Source organism: Coregonus lavaretus (assembly GCF_964263955.1).
Source record: "Coregonus lavaretus genome assembly, contig: HAP1_SCAFFOLD_477, whole genome shotgun sequence".
Taxonomy (NCBI): domain Eukaryota; kingdom Metazoa; phylum Chordata; class Actinopteri; order Salmoniformes; family Salmonidae; genus Coregonus; species Coregonus lavaretus.
The window spans coordinates 205001-232500 of NW_028156605.1; the positions used below are offsets into that span (position 1 = coordinate 205001).

The 27500-nt window shown below is 46.2% G+C and overlaps 1 protein-coding gene across 1 annotated transcript in view; it reads right to left on the reverse strand.

Moving 5' to 3' along the window:
- Positions 1–3382: 3382 nt before the first annotated feature.
- Positions 3383–27500, reverse strand: part of hsd11b2 (hydroxysteroid (11-beta) dehydrogenase 2) — a 57437-nt gene continuing 33319 nt past the window's right edge. The window contains exons 2-5 of the mRNA XM_084200190.1: positions 16103–16315; positions 11811–11996; positions 9378–9515; positions 3383–5843 (exon numbers count right to left, since the gene is read on the reverse strand). Coding sequence (XP_084056316.1) covers positions 5434–5843; positions 9378–9515; positions 11811–11996; positions 16103–16315 — 947 coding nt within the window. The 3' untranslated portion in view covers positions 3383–5433. The remainder of the gene's footprint in view (positions 5844–9377; positions 9516–11810; positions 11997–16102; positions 16316–27500) is intronic.

A 27500-nucleotide genomic window follows, 5' to 3' on the forward strand; every position in this document is an offset into this window, starting at 1 on the left:
ATGTCAACAAACCAGATTATATATGGGTGGTTTGGTTTGAGTATGAAGTTCAAAGATGGGCGCTTGGCATGTCAACAAACCAGATTATAAATGGGTGGTTTGGTTTGAGTGTGAAGGTCAAAGATGGGCATTTGGCATGTCAACAAACCAGTTTATAAACAGGGGGTTAGGTTTGAGTATGAAGATCAAATATGGGCGCTTGGCATGTCAACAAACCAGATTATAAATGGGTGGTTAGGTTTGAGTATGAAGTTCAAAGATGGGCGCTTGGCATGTCAACAAACCAGATTATAAATGGGTGGTTTGGTTTGAGTATGAAGTTCAAAGATGGGCGCTTGGCATGTCAACAAACCAGATTATAAATGGGTGGTTAGGTTTGAGTATGAAGGTCAAAGATGGGCGCTTGGCATGTCAACAAACCAGATTATAAATGGGTGGTTAGGTTTGAGTATGAAGATCAAAGATGGGCGCTTGGCATGTCAACAAACCAGATTATAAATGGGTGGTTAGGTTTGAGTATGAAGTTCAAAGATGGGCGCTTGGCATGTCAACAAACCAGATTATAAATGGGTGGTTTGGTTTGAGTATGAAGTTCAAAGATGGGCGCTTGGCATGTCAACAAACCAGATTATAAATGGGTGGTTAGGTTTGAGTATGAAGTTCAAAGATGGGCGCTTGGCATGTCAACAAACCAGATTATAAATGGGTGGTTAGGTTTGAGTATGAAGGTCAAAGATGGGCGCTTGGCATGTCAACAAACCAGATTATAAATGGGTGGTTAGGTTTGAGTATGAAGATCAAAGATGGGCGCTTGGCATGTCAACAAACCAGATTATAAATGGGTGGTTAGGTTTGAGTATGAAGTTCAAAGATGGGCGCTTGGCATGTCAACAAACCAGATTATAAATGGGTGGTTTGGTTTGAGTATGAAGTTCAAAGATGGGCGCTTGGCATGTCAACAAACCAGATTATATATGGGTGGTTTGGTTTGAGTATGAAGTTCAAAGATGGGCGCTTGGCATGTCAACAAACCAGATTATAAATGGGTGGTTTGGTTTGAGTGTGAAGGTCAAAGATGGGCATTTGGCATGTCAACAAACCAGTTTATAAACAGGGGGTTAGGTTTGAGTATGAAGATCAAATATGGGCGCTTGGCATGTCAACAAACCAGATTATAAATGGGTGGTTAGGTTTGAGTATGAAGTTCAAAGATGGGCGCTTGGCATGTCAACAAACCAGATTATAAATGGGTGGTTTGGTTTGAGTATGAAGTTCAAAGATGGGCGCTTGGCATGTCAACAAACCAGATTATAAATGGGTGGTTTGGTTTGAGTATGAAGTTCAAAGATGGGCGCTTGGCATGTCAACAAACCAGATTATAAATGGGTGGTTAGGTTTGAGTATGAAGGTCAAAGATGGGCGCTTGGCATGTCAACAAACCAGATTATAAATGGGTGGTTAGGTTTGAGTATGAAGATCAAAGATGGGCGCTTGGCATGTCAACAAACCAGATTATAAATGGGTGGTTAGGTTTGAGTATGAAGTTCAAAGATGGGCGCTTGGCATGTCAACAAACCAGATTATAAATGGGTGGTTTGGTTTGAGTATGAAGTTCAAAGATGGGCGCTTGGCATGTCAACAAACCAGATTATATATGGGTGGTTTGGTTTGAGTATGAAGTTCAAAGATGGGCGCTTGGCAGGTCAACAAACCATATTATAAATGGGTGGTTAGGGTTTGAGTATGAAGGTCAAAGATGGGCGCATGGCATGTCAACAAACCAGTTTATAAATGGGTAGTTAGGTTTGAGTATGAAGGTCAAAGATGGGCGCTTGGCAGGTCAACAAACCAGATTATAAATGGGTGGTTTGGTTTGAGTATGAAGTTCAAAGATGGGCGCTTGGCATGTCAACAAACCAGATTATAAATGGGTGGTTTGGTTTGAGTATGAAGTTCAAAGATGGGCGCTTGGCATGTCAACAAACCAGATTATAAATGGGTGGTTAGGTTTGAGTATGAAGGTCAAAGATGGGCGCTTGGCATGTCAACAAACCAGATTATAAATGGGTGGTTTGGTTTGAGTATGAAGTTCAAAGATGGGCGCTTGGCATGTCAACAAACCAGATTATAAATGGGTGGTTATGTTTGAGTATGATGGCAAAGATGGGTGCTTGGCATGTCAACAAACCAGATTATAAATGGGTGGTTTGGTTTGAGTATGAAGTTCAAAGATGGGCGCTTGGCAGGTCAACAAACCAGATTATAAATGGGTGGTTAGGTTTGAGTATGAAGGTCAAAGATGGGCGCTTGGCATGTCAACAAACCAGATTATAAATGGGTGGTTTGGTTTGAGTATGAAGTTCAAAGATGGGCGCTTGGCATGTCAACAAACCAGATTATAAATGGGTGGTTAGGTTTGAGTATGAGGGTCAAAAATGGGCGCTTGGCATTTCAACAAACCAGATTATAAATGGGTGGTTTGGTTTGAGTATGAAGTTCAAAGATGGGCGATTGGCATGTCAACAAACCAGATTATAAATGGGTGGTTAGGTTTGAGTATGAAGATCAAATATGGGCGCTTGGCAAGTCAACAAACCAGATTATAAATGGGTGGTTAGGTTTGAGTATGAAGGTCAAAGATGGGCGCTTGGCAGGTCAACAAACCAGATTATAAATGGGTGGTTTGGTTTGAGTATGAAGGTCAAAACTGGGCGCTTGGCATGTCAACAAACCAGATTATAAATGGGTGGTTTGGTTTGAGTATGAAGGTCAAAGATGGGCGCTTGGCATGTCAACAAACCAGATTATAAATGGGTGGTTTGGTTTGAGTATGAAGGTCAAAGATGGGCGCTTGGCATGTCAACAAACCAGATTATAAATGGGTGGTTAGGTTTGAGTATGAAGGTCAAAGATGGGTGCTTGGCATGTCAACAAACCAGATTATAAATGGGTGGTTAGGTTTGAGTATGAAGGTCAAAAATGGGCGCTTGGCATATCAACAAACCAGATTATAAATGGGTGGTTTGGTTTGAGTATGATGGCAAAGATGGGCGCTTGGCATGTCAACAAACCAGATTATAAATGGGTGGTTTGGTTTGAGTATGAAGTTCAAAGATGGGCGCTTGGCATGTCAACAAACCAGATTATAAATGGGTGGTTAGGTTTTAGTATGACGTTCAAAGATGGGCGCTTGGCCTGTCAACAAACCAGATTATAAATGGGTGGTTTGGTTTGAGTATGAAGGTCAAAGATGGGCGCTTGGCAGGTCAACAAACCAGATTATAAATGGGTGGTTAGGTTTGGCATGTCAACAAACTGTCTTCCAGGACAAAAGGAGAGCTATAGTATGTATTTGGTGATTGCTGAGGCAAGAGACAATGAAGAGATTTTAAAAAGTCAACTTTTAATACTACCAGAGATAGGTGAACAACGGGTGAAAAATTTACATATTTTTTTGAAATTATTTTTTTCAGATTTTTTTTGTAAAATTCACAGTTTCAGTGATTCATAAAATAAAACTGGCACAGCTACTGTGATTTAAGAACATTCAGTGGGGTTAAAAATACAATAAAAAGAGATGCACAACAATGAACTGTTCAAAGTAAAAACAACATATGTAAGGTCCTTGAATCCAGAGCTCCATGGTGATGTGACAGATTGGTGTATTTCCCGAGCTCCATGGTGATGTGACAGATTGGTGTATTTCCCAAGCTCCATGGTGATGTGACAGATTGGTGTATTTCCAGAACAGATGAGGAAAGACAACTCAACCCATTGGAGAAGAAGTGACAGTCATTATAAGGTTTTGGGATTCACCCTACAGTGGGTATGTTATAGCCTGGGTACCAGACCTGTTCGGGCTATTCTTCCACTCCTTGTCATATGCCAATGTTTGTAGCACAAACAGGTTGGGTATCCACGCTAGGTATGGCGGTGTTTGGTGGTGACAATGAGCTCAGGAGTATGGACACCTAGCTACCTGTATTTAGCTTGTCAATGCACCTCACTGGCCCCCATCAAACAGGTGAAACCTACCTACCACTGCTCTGTGGCAAAATGCCGCTATTGTGACCATTCTATTTCCTACATAGTGCATTACTTTAGACTACGGCCCATAGGGTTCTGCTCAAAAGTAGTGCACTTGGTCTAAAGTAGTGCACTACATTTGGAATAGGGTGCCATTTGGGACACATTCCTAATGTCTGTGGTTGTGGTGATAGCTAAACTTGACCTCTGACCTCTGGCTTTTCCACTTGGCTTCTGTGCCAGCTGTGTGCCAGCCATGTTGGTGCCAGCCATGTTGATGCCAGCCATGTTGGTGCCAGACAAGTTGATGCCAGACATGTTGGTGCCAGCCATGTTGATGCCAGCCATGTTGGTGCCAGCCGTGTTGGTGCCAGCCGTGTAGATGCCAGCCATGTTGGTGCCAGCCATGTTGATGCCAGCCGTGTTGGTGCCAGCCGTGTTGGTGCCAGCCATGTTGGTGCCAGCCATGTTGGTGCCAGCCATGTTGATGCCAGCTATGTTGGTGCCAGCCATGTTGGTGCCAGCCATGTTGATACCAGCCATGTTGATGCCAGCCGTGTTGGTGCCAGCCGTGTTGGTGCCAGCCATGTTGATGCCAGCCGTGTTGGTGCCAGCCATGTTGATGCCAGCCATGTTGGTGCCAGCCGTGTTGATGCCAGCCGTGTTGGTGCCAACCATGTTGGTGCCAGCCATGTTGATGCCAGCCATGTTGATGCCAGCCATGTTGATGCCAGCCATGTTGATACCAGCCATGTTGATGCCAGCCGTGTTGGTGCCAGCCGTGTTGGTGCCAGCCATGTTGATGCCAGCCATGTTGATGCCAGCCATGTTGATGCCAGCCATGTTGGTGCCAGCCATGTTGATGCCAGCTGTGTTGGTGCCAGCCGTGTTGATGCCAGCCGTGTTGGTGCCAACCATGTTGGTGCCAGCCATGTTGATGCCAGCCATGTTGATGCCAGTCATGTTGATGCCAGCCATGTTGGTGCCAGCCATGTTGATGCCAGCCATGTTGATGCCAGCCATGTTGGTGCCAGCCATGTTGATGCCAGCCATGTTGATGCCAGCCATGTGCCAGCAAAGCCATACAGTATATTAAGGTGCTAACTTGGTGTCCGTTCTAAAAGTTGGCCCAACTCTCTAAATATATGTCTCTGTGTGCCAGCTATGTTGGTGCCAACCATGTTGGTGCCAGCCATGTTGGTGCCAGCCATGTTGGTGCCAGCCATGTTGGTGCCTGCCGTCTACTGGGAGGGGAAGCAATACAAATATATCTTCAGTGATCCCTTCAATATGAACACCAATGTAAAACCACATATTCAAACAAAATAGACAACAACACTATGAGCGTGTTTATGTGACATCAGTGATCCTACAGCTTTTTACCTCCTACAAAAACAGCTCATTGTTCTACTTCTCTATCTTATCCACGTTGTTGTTGTTGTTGTTGTTGTTGTTGTTGTTGTTGCCGTTGAGCCCATTCTCCTTCCTCAGCGCTCGGGGGATGATCTTCTTCTGCACAAATAGTCTCTGGAGGAACTTGTCCGAGAGACTCAGAGGGAAAAAACTATAGATGAAGTACATGAGGCCCACGCCGGGCCCAGCGTAGTACCGGACCAGGGGCTGGGGGGAGAGCAGCGCCTCACTGATGGTGTTGATGACTGGTGACAGGTCCTCGTTAGCCGACTGGGCGAAGCGCTGGAAGAGGTCCTTGGTCTCATGGGTGTAGTCCTCCCCGTACTCCTCCAGCAGGCCTGCGGACAGGTTGTGGATCAGGGTCTTGTACTGACTCTCCCAGTACTCCTGGTTACTGGACTGACCTGGGATCAGGATATATAGAGGGTTGAGTTAGCGTTGAGTTTCCCTTACACCATATGTTCTCTATCTTAACCCAGTACTCCTGGTTACTGGACTGACCTGGGATCAGGATATATAGAGGGTTGAGTTAGCGTTGAGTTTCCCTTACACCATATGTTCTCTATCTTAACCCAGTACTCCTGGTTACTGGACTGACCTGGGATCAGGATATATAGAGGGTTGAGTTAGCATTGAGTTTCCCTTACACCATATGTTCTCTATCTTAACCCAGTTTCCACTCCTCTAGTCCCATCCCATCTTTCATCTCTCTGGTGGTTCCACTCCTCTAGTCCCATCCCATCTATCATCTCTCTGGTGGTTCCACTCCTTTAGTCCCCATCCCATCTATCATCTCTCTGATGGTTCCACTCCTCTAGTCCCCATCCCATCTATCATCTCTCTGTTGGTTCCACTCCTCTAGTCCCCATCCCATCTATCATCTCTCTGTTGGTTCCACTCCTCTAGTCCCATCCCATCTATCATCTCTCTGGTGGTTCCACTCCTCTAGTCCCCATCCCATCTATCATCTCTCTGGTGGTTCCACTCCTCTAGTCCCATCCCATCTATCATCTCTCTGGTGGTTCCACTCCTCTAGTCCCATCCCATCTATCATCTCTCTGGTGGTTCCACTCCTCTAGTCCCATCCCATCTATCATCTCTCTGGTGGTTCCACTCCTCTAGTCCCATCCCATCTATCATCTCTCTGGTGGTTCCACTCCTCTAGTCCCATCCCATCTATCATCTCTCTGGTGGTTCCACTCCTCTAGTCCCATCCCATCTATCATCTCTCTGATGGTTCCACTCCTCTAGTCCCCATCCCATCTATCATCTCTCTGGTGGTTCCACTCCTCTAGTCCCCATCCCATCTATCATCTCTCTGATGGTTCCACTCCTCTAGTCCGCATCCCATCTATCATCTCTCTGGTGGTTCCACTCCTCTAGTCCCATCCCATCTATCATCTCTCTGGTGGTTCCACTCCTCTAGTCCCATCCCATCTATCATCTCTCTGGTGGTTCCACTCCTCTAGTCCCATCCCATCTATCATCTCTCTGGTGGTTCCACTCCTCTAGTCCCATCCCATCTATCATCTCTCTGGTGGTTCCACTCCTCTAGTCCCATCCCATCTATCATCTCTCTGGTGGTTCCACTCCTCTAGTCCCATCCCATCTATCATCTCTCTGATGGTTCCACTCCTCTAGTCCCATCCCATCTATCATCTCTCTGGTGGTTCCACTCCTCTAGTCCCATCCCATCTATCATCTCTCTGGTGGTTCCACTCCTCTAGTCCCATCCCATCTATCATCTCTCTGGTGGTTCCACTCCTCTAGTCCCATCCCATCTATCATCTCTCTGATGGTTCCACTCCTCTAGTCCGCATCCCATCTATCATCTCTCTGGTGGTTCCACTCCTCTAGTCCCATCCCATCTATCATCTCTCTGGTGGTTCCACTCCTCTAGTCCCATCCCATCTATCATCTCTCTGGTGGTTCCACTCCTCTAGTCCCATCCCATCTATCATCTCTCTGGTGGTTCCACTCCTCTAGTCCCATCCCATCTATCATCTCTCTGATGGTTCCACTCCTCTAGTCCGCATCCCATCTATCATCTCTCTACACTCTGTCACAACACCCTTTGTTAGTCTGTACTCCTAAGATCACCTTCCACTACAGAGAGACAGCCAAAGGTACAAAGGAAGATACATTTTTGTAGATACTGTAGAGGGCTTGGTGGTGAGCGAGAGGGAAGGTGGACATGGCCTGTTTTGAACTCTGGGGTAGTAAGAGGGCTTGGTGGTGAGCGAGAGGGAAGGTGGACATGGCCTGTTTTGAACTCTGGGGTAGTAAGAGGGCTTGGTGGTGAGCGAGCGGGAAGGTGGACCTGGTTGCATTGTGTCGGATGTGACAACTTTAGCATATTCCCCTGCCCTGAGCACGCCCCCATTCTCATCGACGGGGCTGTAGTGGAACAGGTTCGAGAGCTTCAAGTTCCTTGGTGTCCACATCACCAACAAACTATCATGGTCCAAACATACCAAGACAGTCGTGAAGAGGGCACGACAAAGCCTATTCCCCCTCAGGAGACTGAAAAGATTTGGCATGGGTTCTCAGATCCTCAAAAAGTTCTACAGCTGCACCATCGAGAGCATCCTTACTGGTTGCATCACCGCCTGGTATGGCAACTGCTCAGCCTCCGACCGCAAGGCACTACAGAGGGCAGTGCGTACGGCCCAGTATATCACTGGGGCCAAGCTTCCTGCCATCCAGGACCTCTATACCAGGCGGTGTCAGAGGAAGGCCCTAACAATTGTCAAAGACACCAGCCACCTCAGTTATAGACTGTTCTCTCTGCTACCGCACGGCAAGCGGTACCGGAGCGCCAAGTCTAGGTCCAAAAGGCTTCTTAACAGCTTCTACCCCCAAGCCATAAGACTCCTGAACAGCTAATCATGGCTACCCAGACTATTTGCATTTCCATTCCACCCCACCCCTTTTACGCTGCTGCTACTCTGTTTATTATTTATGCATAGTCACTTTAACTCTACCCACATGTTAACTCTACCCACATGTACATATTACCCCAACTAACCGGTGCCCCCACACATTACATTTACATTTTAGTCATTTAGCAGACGCTCTTATCCAGGAGCAAGTAGGGTTAAGTGCCTTGCTCAAGGGCACATCGACAGATTTGGGGATTAGCACCAGCGACCTTTCGGTTACTGGCACAACGCTCTTAACCACTAAGCTACCTGCCGCCCCAAAGATCTGTACCAGTACCCCCTGTATATAGCCTCCCTACTGTTAATTTATTTTACTGCTGCTCTTTAATTATTTCCAATTTCTATTTTTTACTTATCCATTTTTTACTTAACCCTTTAAAAAAAAAAAAGTAAACTGCATTGTTGGTTAAGGGCTTGTAAGTAAGCATTTCACTGTAAGGTCTACACCTGTTGTATTCGGCGCATGTGGCAAATAACATTTTATTTTATTTGACCCCCATTCATGTCCACTGTGTGTTACACCCAAACGCTTCCTCCTGCTCCCCAGGTTCCCCTCCCCTATCTAGTATGAGGAGGGAAGAATGGTGGATGCCATAAACCTAACCCCAGACCCCTATCCCTGACCCCTAACCTCTGACCTCTAACCTTTAACCCTCACCTGTCTTGTATGAGGATGGCAGTATGGTGGACACGTTGACCGCCCAGGGTTCCAGCTGTAACCCTAACCTTAACCCCTAACCTCTGACCTCTGACCTCTAACCTTTAACCCTCACCTGTCTTGTATGAGGATGGCAGTATGGTGGACACGTTGACCGCCCAGGGTTCCAGCTGTAACCCTAACCTTAACCCCTAACCTCTGACCTCTGACCTCTAACCTTTAACCCTCACCTGTCTTGTATGAGGATGGCAGTATGGTGGACACGTTGACCGCCCAGGGTTCCAGCTGTAACCCTAACCTTAACCCCTAACCTCTGACCTCTAACCTTTAAACCTCACCTGTCTTGTATGAGGATGGCAGTATGGTGGACACTTTCACCCCCCAGGGTTCCAGTTCGTGGCGGAGTGTGTTGATGAACAGGTTGAGAGCTGCCTTGGAGGCTCCGTACGCTGCCAGACAGGGGAACGGCTGCTCTCCTGGAGGGACACACAGAGAGAGAGAGACACCACAACGTCAGTATACAGTATTATAGGAGATCTAATGAGATCTTTGTTTCAGAGGGCTGAAGGGACTGGGCCGTAACTTTCCCCACTACTGTTTATCCTTTTTACACGTGTTAACTATTTCCTCTAGTCATATCTAGTTCTATTATCTTCATTGTATTGCTAGAATGTAACTTCCGCACTTTGCCCTTTGATTAATGTAATTAAGACATGTCAGTAAAGATAAGAAAAGAACACTGGTTCTTCCATATTAAAAGACGTCGGTAAAGATACAAAAAAAATAACCCTTTATTTAACCAGGTAAATGGACTGAGAACACGTTCTCATTTACAGCAACGACCCGGGGAATGGTTACAGGGGAGAGGACGGGGGATGAATGAGCCAATTGGAAGCTGGGAATGATTAGGTGGCCACGATGGTAAGAGGGGCCAGATTGGGAATTTAGTCAGGACAGCGAGGTTAACAGCCCTACTCTTAAAATAAATGTTTTGATAAAGGAACCTTTATCTTGGCAAGAACCTCAAAAACCACAAACACCGGCTGAATCTTTAGTGACCACAGAGAGTCACCCGTTTAACTTCCCATCCGAAAGACGGCACCCTACACAGGGCAATGTCCCCAATCACTGCCCTTAGGCATTGGGATATTTTACACCAGAAGAAAGAGTGACTCCTACTGGCCCTCCAACACCACTTCCAGCAGCATCTGGTCTCCCATCCAGGGACCAACCCTGCTTAGTTTCAGAGGCAAGCCAGCAGTGGGATGCAGGGTGAAACCTGATTGGTTTGGATCAAGAAGGTCAAGTATTCCTTCTAACCCCCCCCCCCCCAAATTGTAAAGTGGTTATCCCACTGGCTATAGGGTGAACGCACCAATTTGTGAGTCGCTCTGGCTAAGAGCGTCTGCTAAATGACGTTAATGTGCCCTTGAGCAAGGCACTTAACCCTAATTGCTCCTGTAAGTCGCTCTGGTTAAGAGCGTCTGCTAAATGACTAAAATGTAAATGTAAATGTAGTATTGAGACTGCTCTGATTGGTTGCTATAGGGATGATAGTATTGAGACTGCTCTGATTGGTTGCTATAGGATGATAGTATTGAGACAGCTCTGATTGGTTGCTATAGGGATGATAGTATTGAGACAGCTCTGATTGGTTGCTATAGGGATGATAGTATTGAGACAGCTCTGATTGGTTGATATAGGGATGATAGTATTGAGACAGCTCTGATTGGTTGCTATAGGGATGATAGTATTGAGACAGCTCTGATTGGTTGCTGTAGGGAAGATAGTATTGAGACAGCTCTGATTGGTTGCTATAGGGATGATAGTATTGAGACAGCTCTGATTGGTTGCTATAGGGATGATAGTATTTAGACAGCTCTGATTGCTGGCATCACAGGACTTTTTGGGTGATGTCATGTAGCAGTTGGGTTGGGAAATGTTTTGATAAAGGAACCTTTATCTTGGCAAGATCCTCAAAAACCACAAACCAAAGACACTTTGCTGAATTCCAAATGGCACCCTATTCCCTAAACAGTGCACTACTTTTGACCAGAGCCCTATGGAGGGAATAGGGTGTAGGGCAGGGTTCTCCAACCCTGTTCCTGGCGAGCGCTACCATCCTGTAGGTTTTCGTTTCAACCCCAGTTGTAACTGACCTGATTCAGCTTCTTAACCAGCTAATTATTAGAATCAGGTGCTCTAGATTAGGGTTGGAACGAAACCCTGCAGGACAGTATCTCTCCAGGGATAAGGCTGCCATTTAGGACTAATAGACTGACATGCAGAATGTTATGTACAGACTCATCCGCCATGACATCCGTTATGACAGGGTAGTAATCACTTTAACCATATGCTATGAAACAACAACAAGGTTTTGATTGCAGGCATTGATTGTAACATAATGTGTGTTTTATATCAAAGCCAGACAGGTATAAACCCTGAACGTTGTGTTCGTATCAAAGCCAGACAGATTTAACCCTGAACGTTGTGTTGAGACAATGTGGGAGGTGTGTGTATGAGTATGTGGTGAGTTGTCTTTCTGAGTGTGTGTGTGTGTGTGTGTGTGTGCGTGGGTGTGTGCGTGCGTGTGTGTGTGCGTGTGTGCGTGCGTGCGTGCGTGCGTGCGTGCGTGTGTGTGTGTGCGTATGTGTGTGCGTGTGTGTGCGTGTGTGTGTGTGTGTGCGTGGGTGTGCGTGCGTGTGTGTGTGTGTGCGTGTGTGCGTGGGTGTGCGTGTGTGTGCGTGTGTGTGCGTGTGTGATCCACCCACCTGCAGGGCTGGAGATAGTGACGATACGTCCCTTGGCCTGACGCAGCAGAGGCAGGAATGTCTTGGTGACATTCAGAGTCCCAAAGAAGTTCACCTCCATACATCCACGGTAGTTAGACATCAGAGAAAGCTCTGCATCCCCGAAGTTAACACACACTCCTGCATTATTCACCAAGCCCCACAGACCTAGAGAGAGAGAGAGACAGAGAGAGAGAGACACAGAGAGAGAGAGAGAGAGAGAGAGAGAGAGAGAGAGAGAGAGGCGTAGGGACAGCGAGAACAAACATTTAAACAACATTTTCTTTCCCAGAATACAATCTTGTCCTTGTAAGTTAACAATATAATACATGATTCCCATATCACCCAAATTAAACACTTACAGAAAACCATGTGCATATTCTCCATCAATTTCCAAACTGCTTACAATAAAACAAACCAAACAGGATTTGCAAACCTACAATAGCCAAGTCGATGGATGCATTTCCACACATTTCCCACAGAGAGGCATCGTTTCACACTAGTCAAAACCCTCCTTTGCATAATTCTGCACCATTGCTGTAAGCCAATGTAGAGAGCTACTGAGTCATTTGTACCTTTCAGTTTCCACACAAGAATGTCAACCAGTAAACCATCAGGTTACCATAGGAGGTCTAGATTATTACAGTCAACCAGGAAACCATCAGGTTACCATAGGAGGTCTAGATTATTACAGTCAACCAGGAAACCATCAGGTTACCATAGGAGGTCTAGATTATTACAGTCAACCAGGAAACCATCAGGTTACCATAGGAGGTCTAGATTATTACAGTCAACCAGTAAACCATCAGGTTACCATAGGAGGTCTAGATTATTACAGTCAACCAGGAAACCATCAGGTTACCATAGGAGGTCTAGATTATTACAGTCAACCAGGAAACCATCAGGTTACCATAGGAGGTCTAGATTATTACAGTCAACCAGGAAACCATCAGGTTACCATAGGAGGTCTAGATTATTACAGTCAACCAGGAAACCATCAGGTTATTATTACAGTCAACCAGTAAACCATCAGGTTACCATAGGAGGTCTAGATTATTACAGTCAACCAGTAAACCATCAGGTTACCATAGGAGGTCTAGATTATTACAGTCAACCAGGAAACCATCAGGTTACCATAGGAGGTCTAGATTATTACAGTCAACCAGGAAACCATCAGGTTACCATAGGAGGTCTAGATTATTACAGTCAACCAGGAAACCATCAGGTTACCATAGGAGGTCTAGATTATTACAGTCAACCAGGAAACCATCAGGTTACCATAGGAGGTCTAGATTATTACAGTCAACCAGGAAACCATCAGGTTACCATAGGAGGTCTAGATTATTACAGTCAACCAGGAAACCATCAGGTTACCATAGGAGGTCTAGATTATTACAGTCAACCAGTAAACCATCAGGTTACCATAGGAGGTCTAGATTATTACAGTCAACCAGTAAACCATCAGGTTACCATAGGAGGTCTAGATTATTACAGTCAACCAGGAAACCATCAGGTTACCATAGGAGGTCTAGATTATTACAGTCAACCAGGAAACCATCAGGTTACCATAGGAGGTCTAGATTATTACAGTCAACCAGGAAACCATCAGGTTACCATAGGAGGTCTAGATTATTACATAACCTGGTTATCATCATCAGTCGGTCATGTTTGGCCTGTGTTTGTATAGACAGGAAAGACACGCGTCAGTCCAGACAGGATTACAAAACACTGTCTCCAGCCAGAGAGAGATACAGTATCCACTGTACCTGGCAGTAGGTGTCCAGGTGTGTTTCCTTTGCCAGCCCAGTGTGGACAAATACAAGTGTTTTATCATTGTGGCTGTAAAGGAACATCAACGCACTCACTCAGACTAGAGGCCAACCACTGTGTGCGTGTTTTTTGTGTGTATGTGTGTTTGTGTGTGTGTGTGTGTTCGTGCGTGCGTGCGTGCATATGCGAGTGCGTGCATGTGTGTGTGCGCGTGTGCGTATGTGTGTACGTGTGTGAGAGTGGGTCATTAAACCAGCCCAGGCATGCTCATGTGACTAACTCCTGTGTGGTGTGACCTAAAATCATCTTTAATCAATCTTTTTCTGTTTCCTCCTCCATGTTGCCTCTTTTCTGGTTCCTCTTTCCTGTTTCCTCCCTCCTGTTTCCTCTCTCCTGTTTCCTCTCTCCTGTTTCCTCTCTCCTGTTTCCTCTCCCCTGTTTCCTCCTCCCTGTTTCCTCTCCCCTGTTTCCTCTCCCCTGTTTCCTCTTTCCTGTTTCCTCTCCCCTGTTTCCTCTCCCCTGTTTCCTCTCTCCTGTTTCATCTCCCCTGTTTCCTCTTCCCTGTTTCCTCTGCCCTGTTTCCTCCCTCCTGTTTCCTCTCCCCTGTTTCCTCTTCCCTGTTTCCTCTCTCCTGTTTCCTCTTCTCTTGTCCCTCTTCCCTGTTTCCTCTCCTGTTTCCTCTTCTCTGGTTCCTCTTCCATGTTTCCTTAGCCTGTTTCCTCTTCCCTGTTTCCCCCTACCTGTTTCCTCTTTCTGTTTCCTCTACCCTGTTTCCTCTTCTCTGTTTCATCCTTCCTGTTTCCTCTTTCCTGTTTCCTCATCCTGTTTCCTCCTCCATGTTTCCTCTCTCCTGTTTCCTCTTCTCTGGTTCCTCTTCTCTGGTTCCTCTTCCCTGTTTCCTCTCCTCTGGTTCCTCTTCTCTGGTTCCTCTTCCCTGGTTCCTCTTCCCTGTTTCCTCTTCTCTGGTTCCTCTTTCCTGTTTCCTCTTCCCTGTTTACTCTCCCTGTTTCCTCTTCACTTATAAACGAGGCCCGTGCCCCAAAGGCCTCTGGTCAAAAGTTGTGTAATACAAAGGTAATAGGGTACCATTTAGGACGCATTCAATGTTTCCTAATCTGGCTGAACAGTATATCTGCCTCTTCTCAACTAGACCAGGAGAAACACGAGGTCTGAAGTACTGATGGATCTCTTCTCAGGACACCAGATTAATCAGTAACTACCAAAGAGAAAACCCAGATTCAAATACCCCTTACAACTGATTTGATGAAGCCTATTCAAGTGCCTTTCCTAGCACTGTGTCATTAAGAGTGGATGTCTTAATACCACATAACACTGTGCTCTGGTAAGAGAGAGGCTGGTACACCAAAGTCTATTGGGAACACATCCAAATACTGCTGGTATGTATTTTTTAAATCCCACACAGACAATAAAGCATCTTGTTTTATGGCAGTTTATCCAAATTGGGTTAGTTTTTGAATTATTTGTGGGTCTGTGTAATCTGAGGGAAATGTGCAGCTCAGTTTCCACCTCATTTTGTGGGCAGTGTGCACATAGCCTGTCTTCTCTTGAGAGCCAGGTCTGCCTACGGCGGCCTTTTGCAATAGCAAGGCTATGCTCCCTGACTCGGTACATAGTCAAAGATTTCCTTAAGTTTGGGTCAGTCACAGCGGTCAGGTATTCTGCCACTGCGTACTCTCTGTTTAGGGCCAAATAGCGTTCTCTCTCTCTCTCTCTCTCTCTCTCTCTCTCTCTCTCTCTCTCTCTCTCTCTCTCTCTCTCTCTCTCTCTCTCTCTCTCTCTCTCTCTCTCTCTCTCTCTCTCTCTCTCTCTCTCTCTCTCTCTCTCTCTCTCTCTCTCTCTCTCTCTCTCTCTCTCTCTCTCTCTCTCTCTCTCTCTCTCTCTCTCTCTCTCTCTCTCTCTCTCTCTCTCTCTCTCTCTCTCTCTCTCTCTCTCTCTCTCTCTCTCTCTCTCTCTCTCTCTCTCTCTCTCTCTCTCTCTCTCTCTCTCTCTCTCTCTCTCTCTCTCTCTCTCTCTCTCTCTCTGAAACAAAGTATATAACCACCAGTTAGATTCTGTCTCCAGGCCTTGTTCTGATCACAAATGAGGCCCTTTAGAAGAGACTGATTGCGTCCCAAATGGCACCCTAATCAGTGTATGGTGTACTACTTTTGAGTACCATACTTTGGTCAGTGGACCATATAGGGGACAGGGTGCCATTAGGTCAGTGGACCATATAGGGGACAGGGTGCCATTAGGTCAGTGGACCATATAGGGGACAGGGTGCCATTAGGTCAGTGGACCATATAGGGGACAGGGTGCCATTAGGTCAGTGTATCGTATAGGGGACAGGGTGCCATTAGGTCAGTGGACCATATAGGGGACAGGGTGCCATTAGAGACACACACTGTGACTGTTGTTTGTATGTTCTGGGTGTGTGTTAGTGACTTGTTTGTGTGAATGCCTGCATGGATGTGTATCTGTGTGCGAGGGCCTGCGTCTCTCACCTCTGAGGCCCAGTTTGGCCTTGGTGTCTAGAAGAGCCCGTTGGACCTGCTGTGGCTGGGTGATGTCCACCTGTAGTAGGGTGAGACGAGGGGAGCAGGTCCTCTGGAGCTCCCTGGCTCCCTCCCCAGACAGGTCCAACACCGTAGCAAACACCTCAAAACCCTGTGCGTCCAGACGCCACGCTGCAGCCTTCCCAAAGCCTGTGTCACAGCCTGGTAGAAAGGGAGGGAGGGACAGAATGACAGGTCAGTGACTGGGATACTGCTAATCCAAGTCTGGTTCATCAATGAAGAAAATCAAGGTTACTGAAGAGGAGGAGAAGAGAGAGAGAGAGAGAGAGGGGAGGGAGGGGGAGAGGAGAGAGAGAGAGAGAGAGCGAGCGAGAGAGAGAGGGGGGAGGGAGAGGGAGAGGAGAGAGAGAGAGAGAGGAGAGAGAGAGAGCGGGCGGGAGGGAGAGGAGAGGAGAGGAGAGAGAGAAGAGAGAGACCAGGATCCACCCTGCCTTCCATCTGACTGACCAGGACCCGTTTTATTTAATTACGTTATCATTTTTTTTTTTATCACTGAAAACTACAGTACCAGTCAAATGTTTGGACACACCTACTCATTAAAGGGTTTTTCTTTATTTGTACTATATTCTATATTGTAGAATAATAGTGAAGACATCAAAACTGTGAAATAACACATATGGAATCATGTAGTAACCAAAAAAGTGTTAAACAAATCAAAATATATTTTATATTTGAGATTCTTCAAATAGCCACCCTTTGCACACTCTTGGCATTCTCTCAACCAGCTTCATGAGTCACTTGGAATGCATTTCAATTAACAGGTGTGCCTTCTTAAAAGTGAATTTGTGGAATTTATTTCCTTCTTAATGCGTTTGAGCCTATCAGTTGTGTTGTGACAAGTTAGGGGTGGTATACGGAAGATAGCCCTATTTGGTAAAAGACCAAGTCCATATTATGGCAAGAACAGCTCAAATAAGCAAAGAGAAACGACAGTCCATCATTACTTTAAGACATGAAGGTCAGTCAATCCAGAAAACTTCAAGAACTTTGCTGCAAAGAAACCACTACTAAAGGACACCAATAAGAAGAAGAGACTTGCTTGGGCAATCGAACCCACAACCCTGGCGTTGCAAGCGCCATGCTCTACCAACTGAGCCACACGGGACCACAGTACAACTCAAACGATGACCTATGGACCCCAGGCAGACATCCTGTCACCATAGAATTAGGAATTAGAATACTGATGATGTAATAGCACCTCTATGCTGTCCACACTATCTACATCAGGGGTGTCAAACGTCCGGCCCGCGGGCCGGTTCAGGCCCGCAAACGGGTTTAATCCGGCCCGCAAGATGATTTTGTAAAGTATAAAAATTAGCTGCAATTTTTCAATTAAATAAACTGCTGTTCCAATTGCGTCCACTGGATGGCGCAATAGCAATTGTGTTAAGCAAGCAAACTGTTTATACCGGGGCAGAGCAAGTAGGTCAAGCAAGTGCAGCCAGTCCGGATGAGCTGCTTTGTTTTGCCCGCGATATTTATTACGGCTTCTACTTTTAACATTATGTGCTTTGGCACCCTCATTGCCCCAATATGTCTCTGTCAAAAAAGAGAAAAGTGGACGCAGAGTGCAGAGTGTTCCAAGAAAAATGGTAATCCTCCTATTTATTCACGGAATTGAATGGGAAAGCTGTATGTTTGGTGTGTTCACAGCATGTTGCAGTGCTGAAAGAATATAACCTTCGTCGCCACTGTGAGTCTTCATGCCGACAAATATGACAACTTTCAAGGACAGCGGAGAAGAGAGAAGGTGAATGAACTGTTGGCGGGTCTGAAGAAACAGCAGTCTGTGTTTACTCACAGCCGAGACATCAGTTGAAAGCTAGCTACCTCATTGCTAATGAAATCGCAGTGGCTTCAAAACCATTTAGTGAGGGTGAATTTGTAAAAACATGCATGATGAAGGCAGCGGAGATTGTGTGCCCTGAAAAGCGTCAGGCTTTTGTAAATATCAGCCTGACAAGAAACACAGTTGCAGACAGGATTTCCGATCTTTCAGTGGATTTGGACAGCCAGTTGAAGCAAAAAGTAAAGTCATTTATTGCGTTTTCGGTTGCAATTGATGAAAGCACGGACATTACAGATGTTGCACAACTGGCCATTTTCATCCGTGGAGTTGATGACACATTGACCGTCGCCGAGAAGTTCGTGGAGTTGGTGCCGATGACAGATACAACGACAGCAGCTGATATTTTCACCACACTCGTCGGCGCGTTGGACAGGGTCGGAGTGGACTGGTCCCGCGCTGTCAGCCTGGCTACAGATGGTGCGCCCTCAATGATCGGGAAAAAAGCAGGCGTTGTGACAAAGTTCAGAGATAAAGTGCAATCTGCAAATGGAGGACGTGATTTTTTGACTTTTCACTGTATTTTGCACCAGGAGGTATTGTGTTGCAAGTCATTAAAGATGGATAACGTCATGAAGGTGGTTATCCAAACTGTTAATTTCATCCGATCCAGAAGCCTGAATCACCGTCAGTTTGACAGCCTTCTCAGAGAGAAAGACCACATCTATGGCCTGCCATACCACACTGAGGTAAGATGGTTAAGCCGAGGTGCTGTGCTGAGGCGTTTCTTTGATTTACGAGAAGAAATTGAACAGTTCATGGAAGAAAAGGGCAAACCAGTGTTAGAATTTCATTCCGCAGAATGGATGCAGGACCTTGCATTTATGGTGGATGTTACAGAGCACCTGAATAACTTGAACAAACAGCTGCAAGGGCGCAACAAAGTTGTCACGCAGTATTATGACAGCATACGTTCTTTCAAGTTGAAGCTGTCATTGTGGGAGACGCAACTCGCCGGTGGTGATGCAGCTCACTTCCCCTGTCTGAAAAATGTGTGCGCGACCCAACATGTGGCAGACATGAAGTGGTTCAAAGATAAAATAACGGGACTGTTACGGGAGTTTGAGCAACGCTTTCATATTTTTGGTGAACTGGAGAAAGACTTCAACGTTTTTTGCTCGCCATTCACCGTGAATCCCTCTGATCTGCCCGTCAGCATCCAACTTGAAATAATAGACTTGCAGTGTGACTCGGATTTGAAGGGCAAATTTGCCGCAGCTGGCTTGGACACATTTTATCAGAATCTCTTGCCAGGTTACCCCAACTTGACAGCCCTCGCTGCAAAACTGTTGTGCATGTTTGCAACCACATATCTTTGTGAGCAAGTTTTCTCTGTAATGAGCAGTGGCGGCTCCTGAAAAAATTCTCAGGAGGGGCAATTTTTCTGATGATTTAGGTGACCTACACACATTTAAAAAAAGATATGTCCAGCAACAACATGAAGACAGGGGCAGCATATAAGTCAATACCAGAAGCATTTATTGACTGATCTCAAAAGTGTTGGCTTACCAGGGTTGGTGGAGCCCTCAGTTTCATCTTTGCCTCGCAAAGCTAACTCAAACACTCCGCAAAACTTCACACACTGGATTAGCCGGCTGAGGATGTGGCGGTTCTTGCTAATGTCGTAGTAAATATATTTGTTATAGTGAATATGGAATATGATATGTTGAGTAAAATGTTGTGCTAAGATCTATTTAGGTCAGGAGCTGGTTATAAGTTCTGTTCCTATCCAATAACAATGGACAAAAGGGTCCTATCTTGTCAGCCTTGTCAGCAGGTGGCCAAGGACAACACCCACGCCATAGGCCTCTCAGTTCTTCCAACTCACGAGTTCTTGCTCTGAGGACACACACACACACAAACACACACACACACACATCATCACTGTTAAACACACACACACACATCATCACTGTTAAACACACACACACACACACACACACAAAAATCCCCTCTCTTAGGCTGAACATTTGAAGACAGAGAACCCGACTCAGAACCAATGCAACAGTGACAGTAGCCTGCAGGGGACCTCGCCCAACTCATCAGGACCAATCAGAAGATCAGAACTACTAGATTGAACCTACTTCATTTATTGCATAAAATGTCTGCACACAATGTTTCGGGGCTCTCTTCAGATAATAATAATAATAATAATAATAATATGCCATTCAGCAGACGCTTTTATCCAAAGCGACTTACAGTCATGCGTGCATACATTTTTGTGTATGGGTGGTCCCGGGGATCGAACCCACTACCTTGGCGTTACAAGCACCATGCTCTACCAGCTGAGCTACAGAAAGTGGATACTCATGGATGCGCATTGCAATTGTAAAATGTCAACACAATTGGAGACACCACGTCATTTTTGGAGACATGTTATTGACAGTAAACTATTGTAGATGCGACTGCTAACTAACTAAAACATTTTAGCTGGCTAGCTAATCATCTTAGCTAAATGTGGGGCAAACAATTCAGTTATTTACCGTTAATTTGAGGGATTGGGGTGAAAGAAATCGAGTTACATAGTGATACTTTACGATATACTGTATTGACAATATCGCAATATTTTAGCGCTAGTTGGCTGTACCTGCACCAAAACACCATTATTGTTCCTTCATAGCTTGTTCTCAATCTTTTCACATTGGGAGCCAATTTGTTTTCAGCACTTTTATTTCCATGACTGATCAAAACTCGTTCTCATGGCTTTCTGATCCCTCTGCAACAGACATATGGTGCGCAATAAAATCACAGTATCGAATCGCAATACGTATAGAATCATGAGACTCGCAATGCTGATGCATATATCTTATCGTGAGGTTCCTGGCAATTCCCAGCCCAAGTTCATTTGCCACAACAAATCTCTTCGCTAGCAAACGCGATGTCTTCTCCAAAACGGCAATGTGTCTCCAGCAATGTTTACTTTTTTGACGTTCTATGGCATCTCCACTTTCCAAGCATATATGACCACATGTAATATTTTGGTAAGTGATGCAAATAGTGAACTATGTAGGGCCAGGATGTAAAATATATGTAGCTGCAGCAATTTCTCTTATCTGATATGGTAAGTAATGGGGCTTAATTTATAGCTCCCTAAGAGTTTGACGAACGGGTCCGTGAACGCGATTCCAGATATATTTACCTCTGAATAAACTGCCTTTATTACACCATATCCACATCCAGTAAACTTGTGATTATCAACACTAACCTCATCGTTGTGGCGGCGGACAGCTAGCCTGTATCCCTCGTCATCCAGTTGAGTGAGTGGCAATGTCTTTTTTCGTTCGTACCAATTTTTGGAAAATCCTCGGGTGTAGGACTTTCCGCCTTTAGTAGAAACCTGTTGAATTAATAAATTTGGTCTGGGAGGTCCTAATTGTTTCGTTGCCAATTTATCTTCATTTGTTCGACGACAAAAAGGAACTTCTTTCAAACAATCCACTCTTTTCTCAGTTACGTTCATGGTTACGTAACGTATGACGAAAGCGCGTAAGTGCAAGCCCACAGACACCCATTGAGATTGTATTGAAGGCTCTGAAATTTGAAAAAAATAGATTTTACATGGGAGTCTATGACAGAAGTTCTGGGCGATTTTCAATCTGACTGAAATCGCCCCAAAAGGGGGTGGAGCCATTTGAAGCACGACTTTAGCCTGATTCGACATTTAGTGGCAGTGTGGCACTGTGGCAGATCAGACGTATAGATTACAACACTGATAACTACTGTTGCCGTGATATAATTGATTAGAAAAAAAATCCCTTCCTTTTCCCGTTTGGCAGTGCGTCGCCCATATCGCCCTATTGAACAGGCCGTCCCTGGTAATGAGCATAAATAAAACAAAGCTGCGCTCAAGGCTCACGCACAAGCACTTGAATCACATCCTGAAGTTGGCTGCCACTCAGGATGTGACGCCTGATATTGATGCGCTGGTGAAAGCTAAAAGATGCCAGGTATCAGGAGTCAAATAACCTATGCAACCCCACTTAAAGTGCTGCATGAGACACCCTGATATAGTTCTGTGATCTGTGATATACTTCTGTGAATCACTGAGGCATTGTGTGTTTGTGTGTTCTTTGTCCTCAGAACTTTCAAATAACTTGAGGTGTTTTATGATTAATAGTGATGTTGTGCTTTTGGACACACTGTCCTCAGGCTCCAGCTTTATGTTTATGTTTTTATGTTGATGTGCTATTGTTTTTAATCGATTTTATTTTATTTGGGGGGGGTGATGCGAATCTCTCCAGCCTCAGTTGCGGTACCAGCCGCCGTTTGACTTCAACTGACTTATTGGTCTATAAAAACGTATTTAATTACATGTTTTTACAACTCATGAAAACTCTAAACAGAAGATGGCGTGATAGCAAGCGGGAACGGAGGAATGCAGCGGGAATACATGAAGGAGACGGCATGGGATATTTACAGTGTCAGGCATTACTGACCGTTGATTACTGATTAAACTAGTGAACCTTTAACCGTGTAGTTGGCCATTCACTTAGCGTGCCTCCCAAATAGCACCCTATTTCATATTTAGTGCACTACTTTTAACCAGAGCGCTGTATACCCTGGTCAACAGTAGTGCACTACTTAGAGAATAGGGCGCCATTTGGGATGCAACCTTAGTTATTGGCTCAGCTCTCATGCGATGATGGCGAAAAACAAGATGATTTGTGAACCCAGCCAACCCACACGGTGTGAAGCAATCGACAGTCCGAGGTTTTCGTCAAAACGTACAAAAAAAAAGTAACATTTCCCAAAACAAATACAAGCCATTCGGCCACATTTTATCATAAATATGCGCGCGTGTAATTTCTGATACTCACAGAGGGAGGTTTTCAATCCATTTCAGCAACCACAAGACTCAAACCATTGAACTGGCAGACAGACAGAAACGGATTGGATCAATCTGTGAGACGGTGTAAGGGGTAGCTGAGTACTACGTCCTAAATGGCACCCTGTTCCCTATGTAGTGCACTACATTTGACCAGAGCCCTATGGAAATAGGATGCCATTTGAGAGGCAGGCGAGGTCTCCTGGTAACAGTTAATGCAGCACTAACGAAGCTGTAATTTGTAAGAGACGCACAGCCTCGCCTCGCCTCGCCTCGGCCGCAGGGCACACTCCTCCCTTTCACCTGCATCTCCCGCTCTCCCCGTCTCCCTCTGTCCCTCCTCCCTCCCTCTTCCCCTTTCACCTGCATCTCCCGCTCTCCCCGTCTCCCTCTGTCCCTCCTCCCTCCCTCTTCCCCTTTCACCTGCATCTCCCGCTCTCCCCGTCTCCCTCTGTCCCTCCTCCCTCCCTCTTCCCCTTTCACCTGCATCTCCCGCTCTCCCCGTCTTCCTCTGTCCCTCCTACATCCCTCTTCCCCTTTCACCTGCATCTTGAGTGAGGAGAGGCACTGAACCGACACACACAGTCGCTGGTGTTAATGACACTTCCATAATCAAAGTATACATATAACGAACAATGGTGGGACCAATAGCAATAAGGCATCAACAATAATAATAGTAGTAGTGGAAATGTGAACAGCAACTACAACAGCGATCTATCTATCTGTCTGGTGCGTGATTTTGAAGGAGTCAGGCGCAGGAGGGTAAATCACAGAATAAACGGTTTATTCCCCAACACAGCGGTACGCAGCAAAGCGTCAAACACTCCAGCGCGGAAATACGGCGCACGGCGGTGAAAATATCCTGACGATACTAAATACACAGAGCTCCACCGTGCTAGAATAACCTCCACGATAAACAATCAAAGACAAGGGGGCAGAGGGAACACTTATACAGGTACTGGTGAGGGGATATGAACCAGGTGTGTGTAATAAACAAGACAAAACAAATGGAATGATGAGATGAGGAGCGGCAGTGGTTAGAAGGCCGGTGACGACGAATGCCGAAGCCTTTCTCGAACCAGGAGAGGTAATGTGAGCCCATTTAAAAACCCTTCTTCCTCCCTTAAAACAACAGATAATGTGGTTTTAGGCTGGGGTTTCTGTATAAGCACTTTGTGACATCTGCAAATGCAAAAAGGGCTTTGATTGATTGATCTTAAAACAGATCATGTAAACCCATTTAAAAACCCACTTCTTTCTCTCTTATGTCATGTGCCTTGTCCTGCATGCAGGTCTGCATCTCTAATGACACCATATTCCCTATGTATTTACATTTATTTACATTTTTTAAAGTCATTTAGCAGAAGCTTTTATCCAGAGCGACTTACAGTTAGTGAGTGCATACATTTTTCATGCTGTACTGCACTACTTTGACCAGAGGCCATTTGGGCTGTATTTATAAAAGCGTCTGCTAAATGGCATATTATTTATTATTTATTTATGTTTATTGTTTTGTAGAATGCATAAACCTAAAGCTGTGTCCTCTCCCTTGTCCTTGTCATGTCCTGCAGGTACTTCCTGTAACCAACACTACCGGGCAGTGAACAGTGATTACATAAGGGGAATGTACTATAGTGGTGTGTGTGTGTGTGTGTGCGTGTGGGTGTGTGTATTGTAGTGGTGTGTGTGGATATTTATGTTATATTTCTGGAAGCAGGTTTCTCTGTATCTCTCTTCTTGGGACTCGGCAGCACTGGACTTCATCCAAGCGCAGGAGGGAAGGAGGGAGCAGCCCAGATCCCAGCCGCCTGACGGAGCAGAGAAGGACTGAAGGACGGAGCCAGCAGACAGACTGACGGAGCAGAGAAGGAGTGAAGGAAGGAGGGAGCAGACAGACTGACGGAGCAGGAAGGAGTGAAGGAGCCAGCAGACAGACTGACGGAGCAGGAAGGAGTGAAGGAAGGAGGGAGCAGACATACTGACGGAGCAGGAAGGAGTGAAGGAAGGAGGAAGCAGACAGACTGACGGAGCAGGAAGGAGTGAAGGAAGGAGGGAGCAGACATACTGACGGAGCAGGAAGGAGTGAAGGAAGGAGGGAGCACACATACTGACGGAGCAGGAAGGAGTGAAGGAAGGAGGGAGCAGACAGACTGACGGAGCAGGAAGGAGTGAAGGAGGGAGGGAGCAGCCAGACTGACGGAGCAGGAAGGAGTGAAGGAGGGAGGGAGCAGCCAGACTGACGGAGCAGGAAGGAGTGAAGGAGGGAGGGAGCAGCCAGACTAACGGAGCAGGAAGGAGTGAAGGAAGGAGGGAGCAGACAGACTGACGGCGCAGGAAGGAGTGAAGGAGGGAGGGAGCAGACAGACTGATGGAGCAGGAAGGAGTGAAGGAAGGAGGGAGCAGACAGACTGACGGAGCAGGAAGGAGTGAAGGAAGGAAGGAGCAGACAGACTGACGGAGCAGGAAGGAGTGAAGGAGGGAGGGAGCAGCCAGACTGACGGAGCAGGAAGGAGTGAAGGAGGGAGGGAGCAGCCAGACTGACGGAGCAGGAAGGAGTGAAGGAAGGAGGGAGCAGACAGACTGACGGAGCAGGAAGGAGTGAAGGAAGGAGGGAGCAGACAGACTGACGGAGCAGGAAGGAGTGAAGGAGGGAGGGAGCAGACAGACTGACGGAGCAGGAAGGAGTGAAGGAGGGAGGGAGCAGACAGACTGACGGAGCAGGAAAGAGTGAAGGAGGGAGGGAGCAGACAGACTGACGGAGCAGGAAGGAGTGAAGGAAGGAGGGAGCAGACAGACTGACGGAGCAGGAAAGAGTGAAGGAGGGAGCCAGCAGCCACACTGATGGAGCAGGAAGGAGTGAAGGAGGGAGGGAGCAGACAGACTGACGGAGCAGGAAGGAGTGAAGGAAGGAGGGAGCAGACAGACTGACGGAGCAGGAAGGAGTGAAGGAGGGAGCCAGCAGCCACACTGATGGAGCAGGAAGGAGTGAAGGAGGGAGGGAGCAGACAGACTGACGGAGCAGGAAGGAGTGAAGGAAGGAAGGAGCAGACAGACTGACGGAGCAGGAAGGAGTGAAGGAGTGAGCCAGCAGCCAGACTGACGGAGCAGGAAGGAGTGAAGGAGGGAGGGAGCAGACAGACTGACGGAGCAGGAAGGAGTGAAGGAGGGAGGGAGCAGACAGACTGACGGAGCAGGAAGGAGTGAAGGAGGGAGCCAGCAGACACACTGATGGAGCAGGAAGGAGTGAAGGAGGGAGGGAGCAGACAGACTGACGGAGCAGGAAGGAGTGAAGGAAGGAGGGAGCAGACAGACTGACGGAGCAGGAAGGAGTGAAGGAGGGAGGGAGCAGACAGACTGACGGAGCAGGAAGGAGGGAAGGAGGGAGCAGACAGACTGACGGAGCAAGGAAGGAGTGAAGGAGGGAGGGAGCAGACAGACTGACGGAGCAGGAAGGAGTGAAGACACAGATAGAGCTAGCCTGCATCCCAAATGGCACCCTTTTCCGTGCCCTAGTCAAAAGTAGCGCCCTAAATAGGGAATAGGGTGTAATTTGGGACCAGATTTTAGTGGGAGCTTAGTCACAGATCCCAGATCAGGCTTACAGTGCATTCAGAAAGTATTCAGACCCCTTGACTTTTTCTACATTTTGTGACATTACAGCATTATTCTAAAATGGATTACAAAAAATAAAAAAGAATCTACACACAATACCACATAACGACAAAGCAAAATCAGGTTTTTAGAAATGTATAAAAAATAAAAATGAAATATCACATTTACATAAGTATTCAGACCCTTTACTCTGTTGAAGCACCTTTGGTATGACGCTACAAGCTTGGCACACCTGTATTTGGGGAGTTTCTCCCACTGCTTCTCATGGTCTGAGAGTCCTTTAGGTGCCTTTTGGCAAACTCCAAGCGGGCTGTCATGTGCCTTTTACTGAGGAGTGGCTTCCGTCTGGCCACTCTACCATAAAGGCCTGATTGGTGGAGTGCTGCAGAGATGGTTGTCCTTCTGGAAGGTTCTCCCATCTCCACAGAGGAACTCTGGAGCTCTGTCAGAGTGACCATCCTGACCAAGGCCCTTCTCCCCCGATTGCTCAGTTTGGCTGGGCGGCCAGCTCTAGGAAGAGTCTTGGTGGTTCCAAACTTCTTCCATTTAAGAATGGTGGAGGCCACTGTGTACTTGGGGACCTTCAATGCTGCAGACATTTTTTGGTACCCTTCCCCAGATCTGTTCCTCGACACAATCTTGTCTCGGAGCTCTACGGACAATTCCTTCGACCTCATGGCTTGGTTTTTTCTCTAATATGCACTGTCAACTGTGGGACCTTTATATAGACAGGTGTGTGCCTTTCCAAATCATGTCCAATCAATTGAATTTACCATAGGTGGACTCCAATCAAGTTGTAGAAACATCTCAAGGATGATCAATGGAAACAGGATGGAACTGAGCTCAATTTCGAGTCTCATAGTAAAGGGTCTGAATACTTCTGTAATTAAGGTATTTCTGTTTTTATTGTTAAATAATTTGCAAAATTTCTAAAAATCTGTTTTTGTTTTGTCATTATGGGGTATTGTGTGTAGATTGATGAGGAAAAAACTGTATTTAATAAATTTTAGAATAAGGCTGTAACGTAACAAAATGTGGAAAAA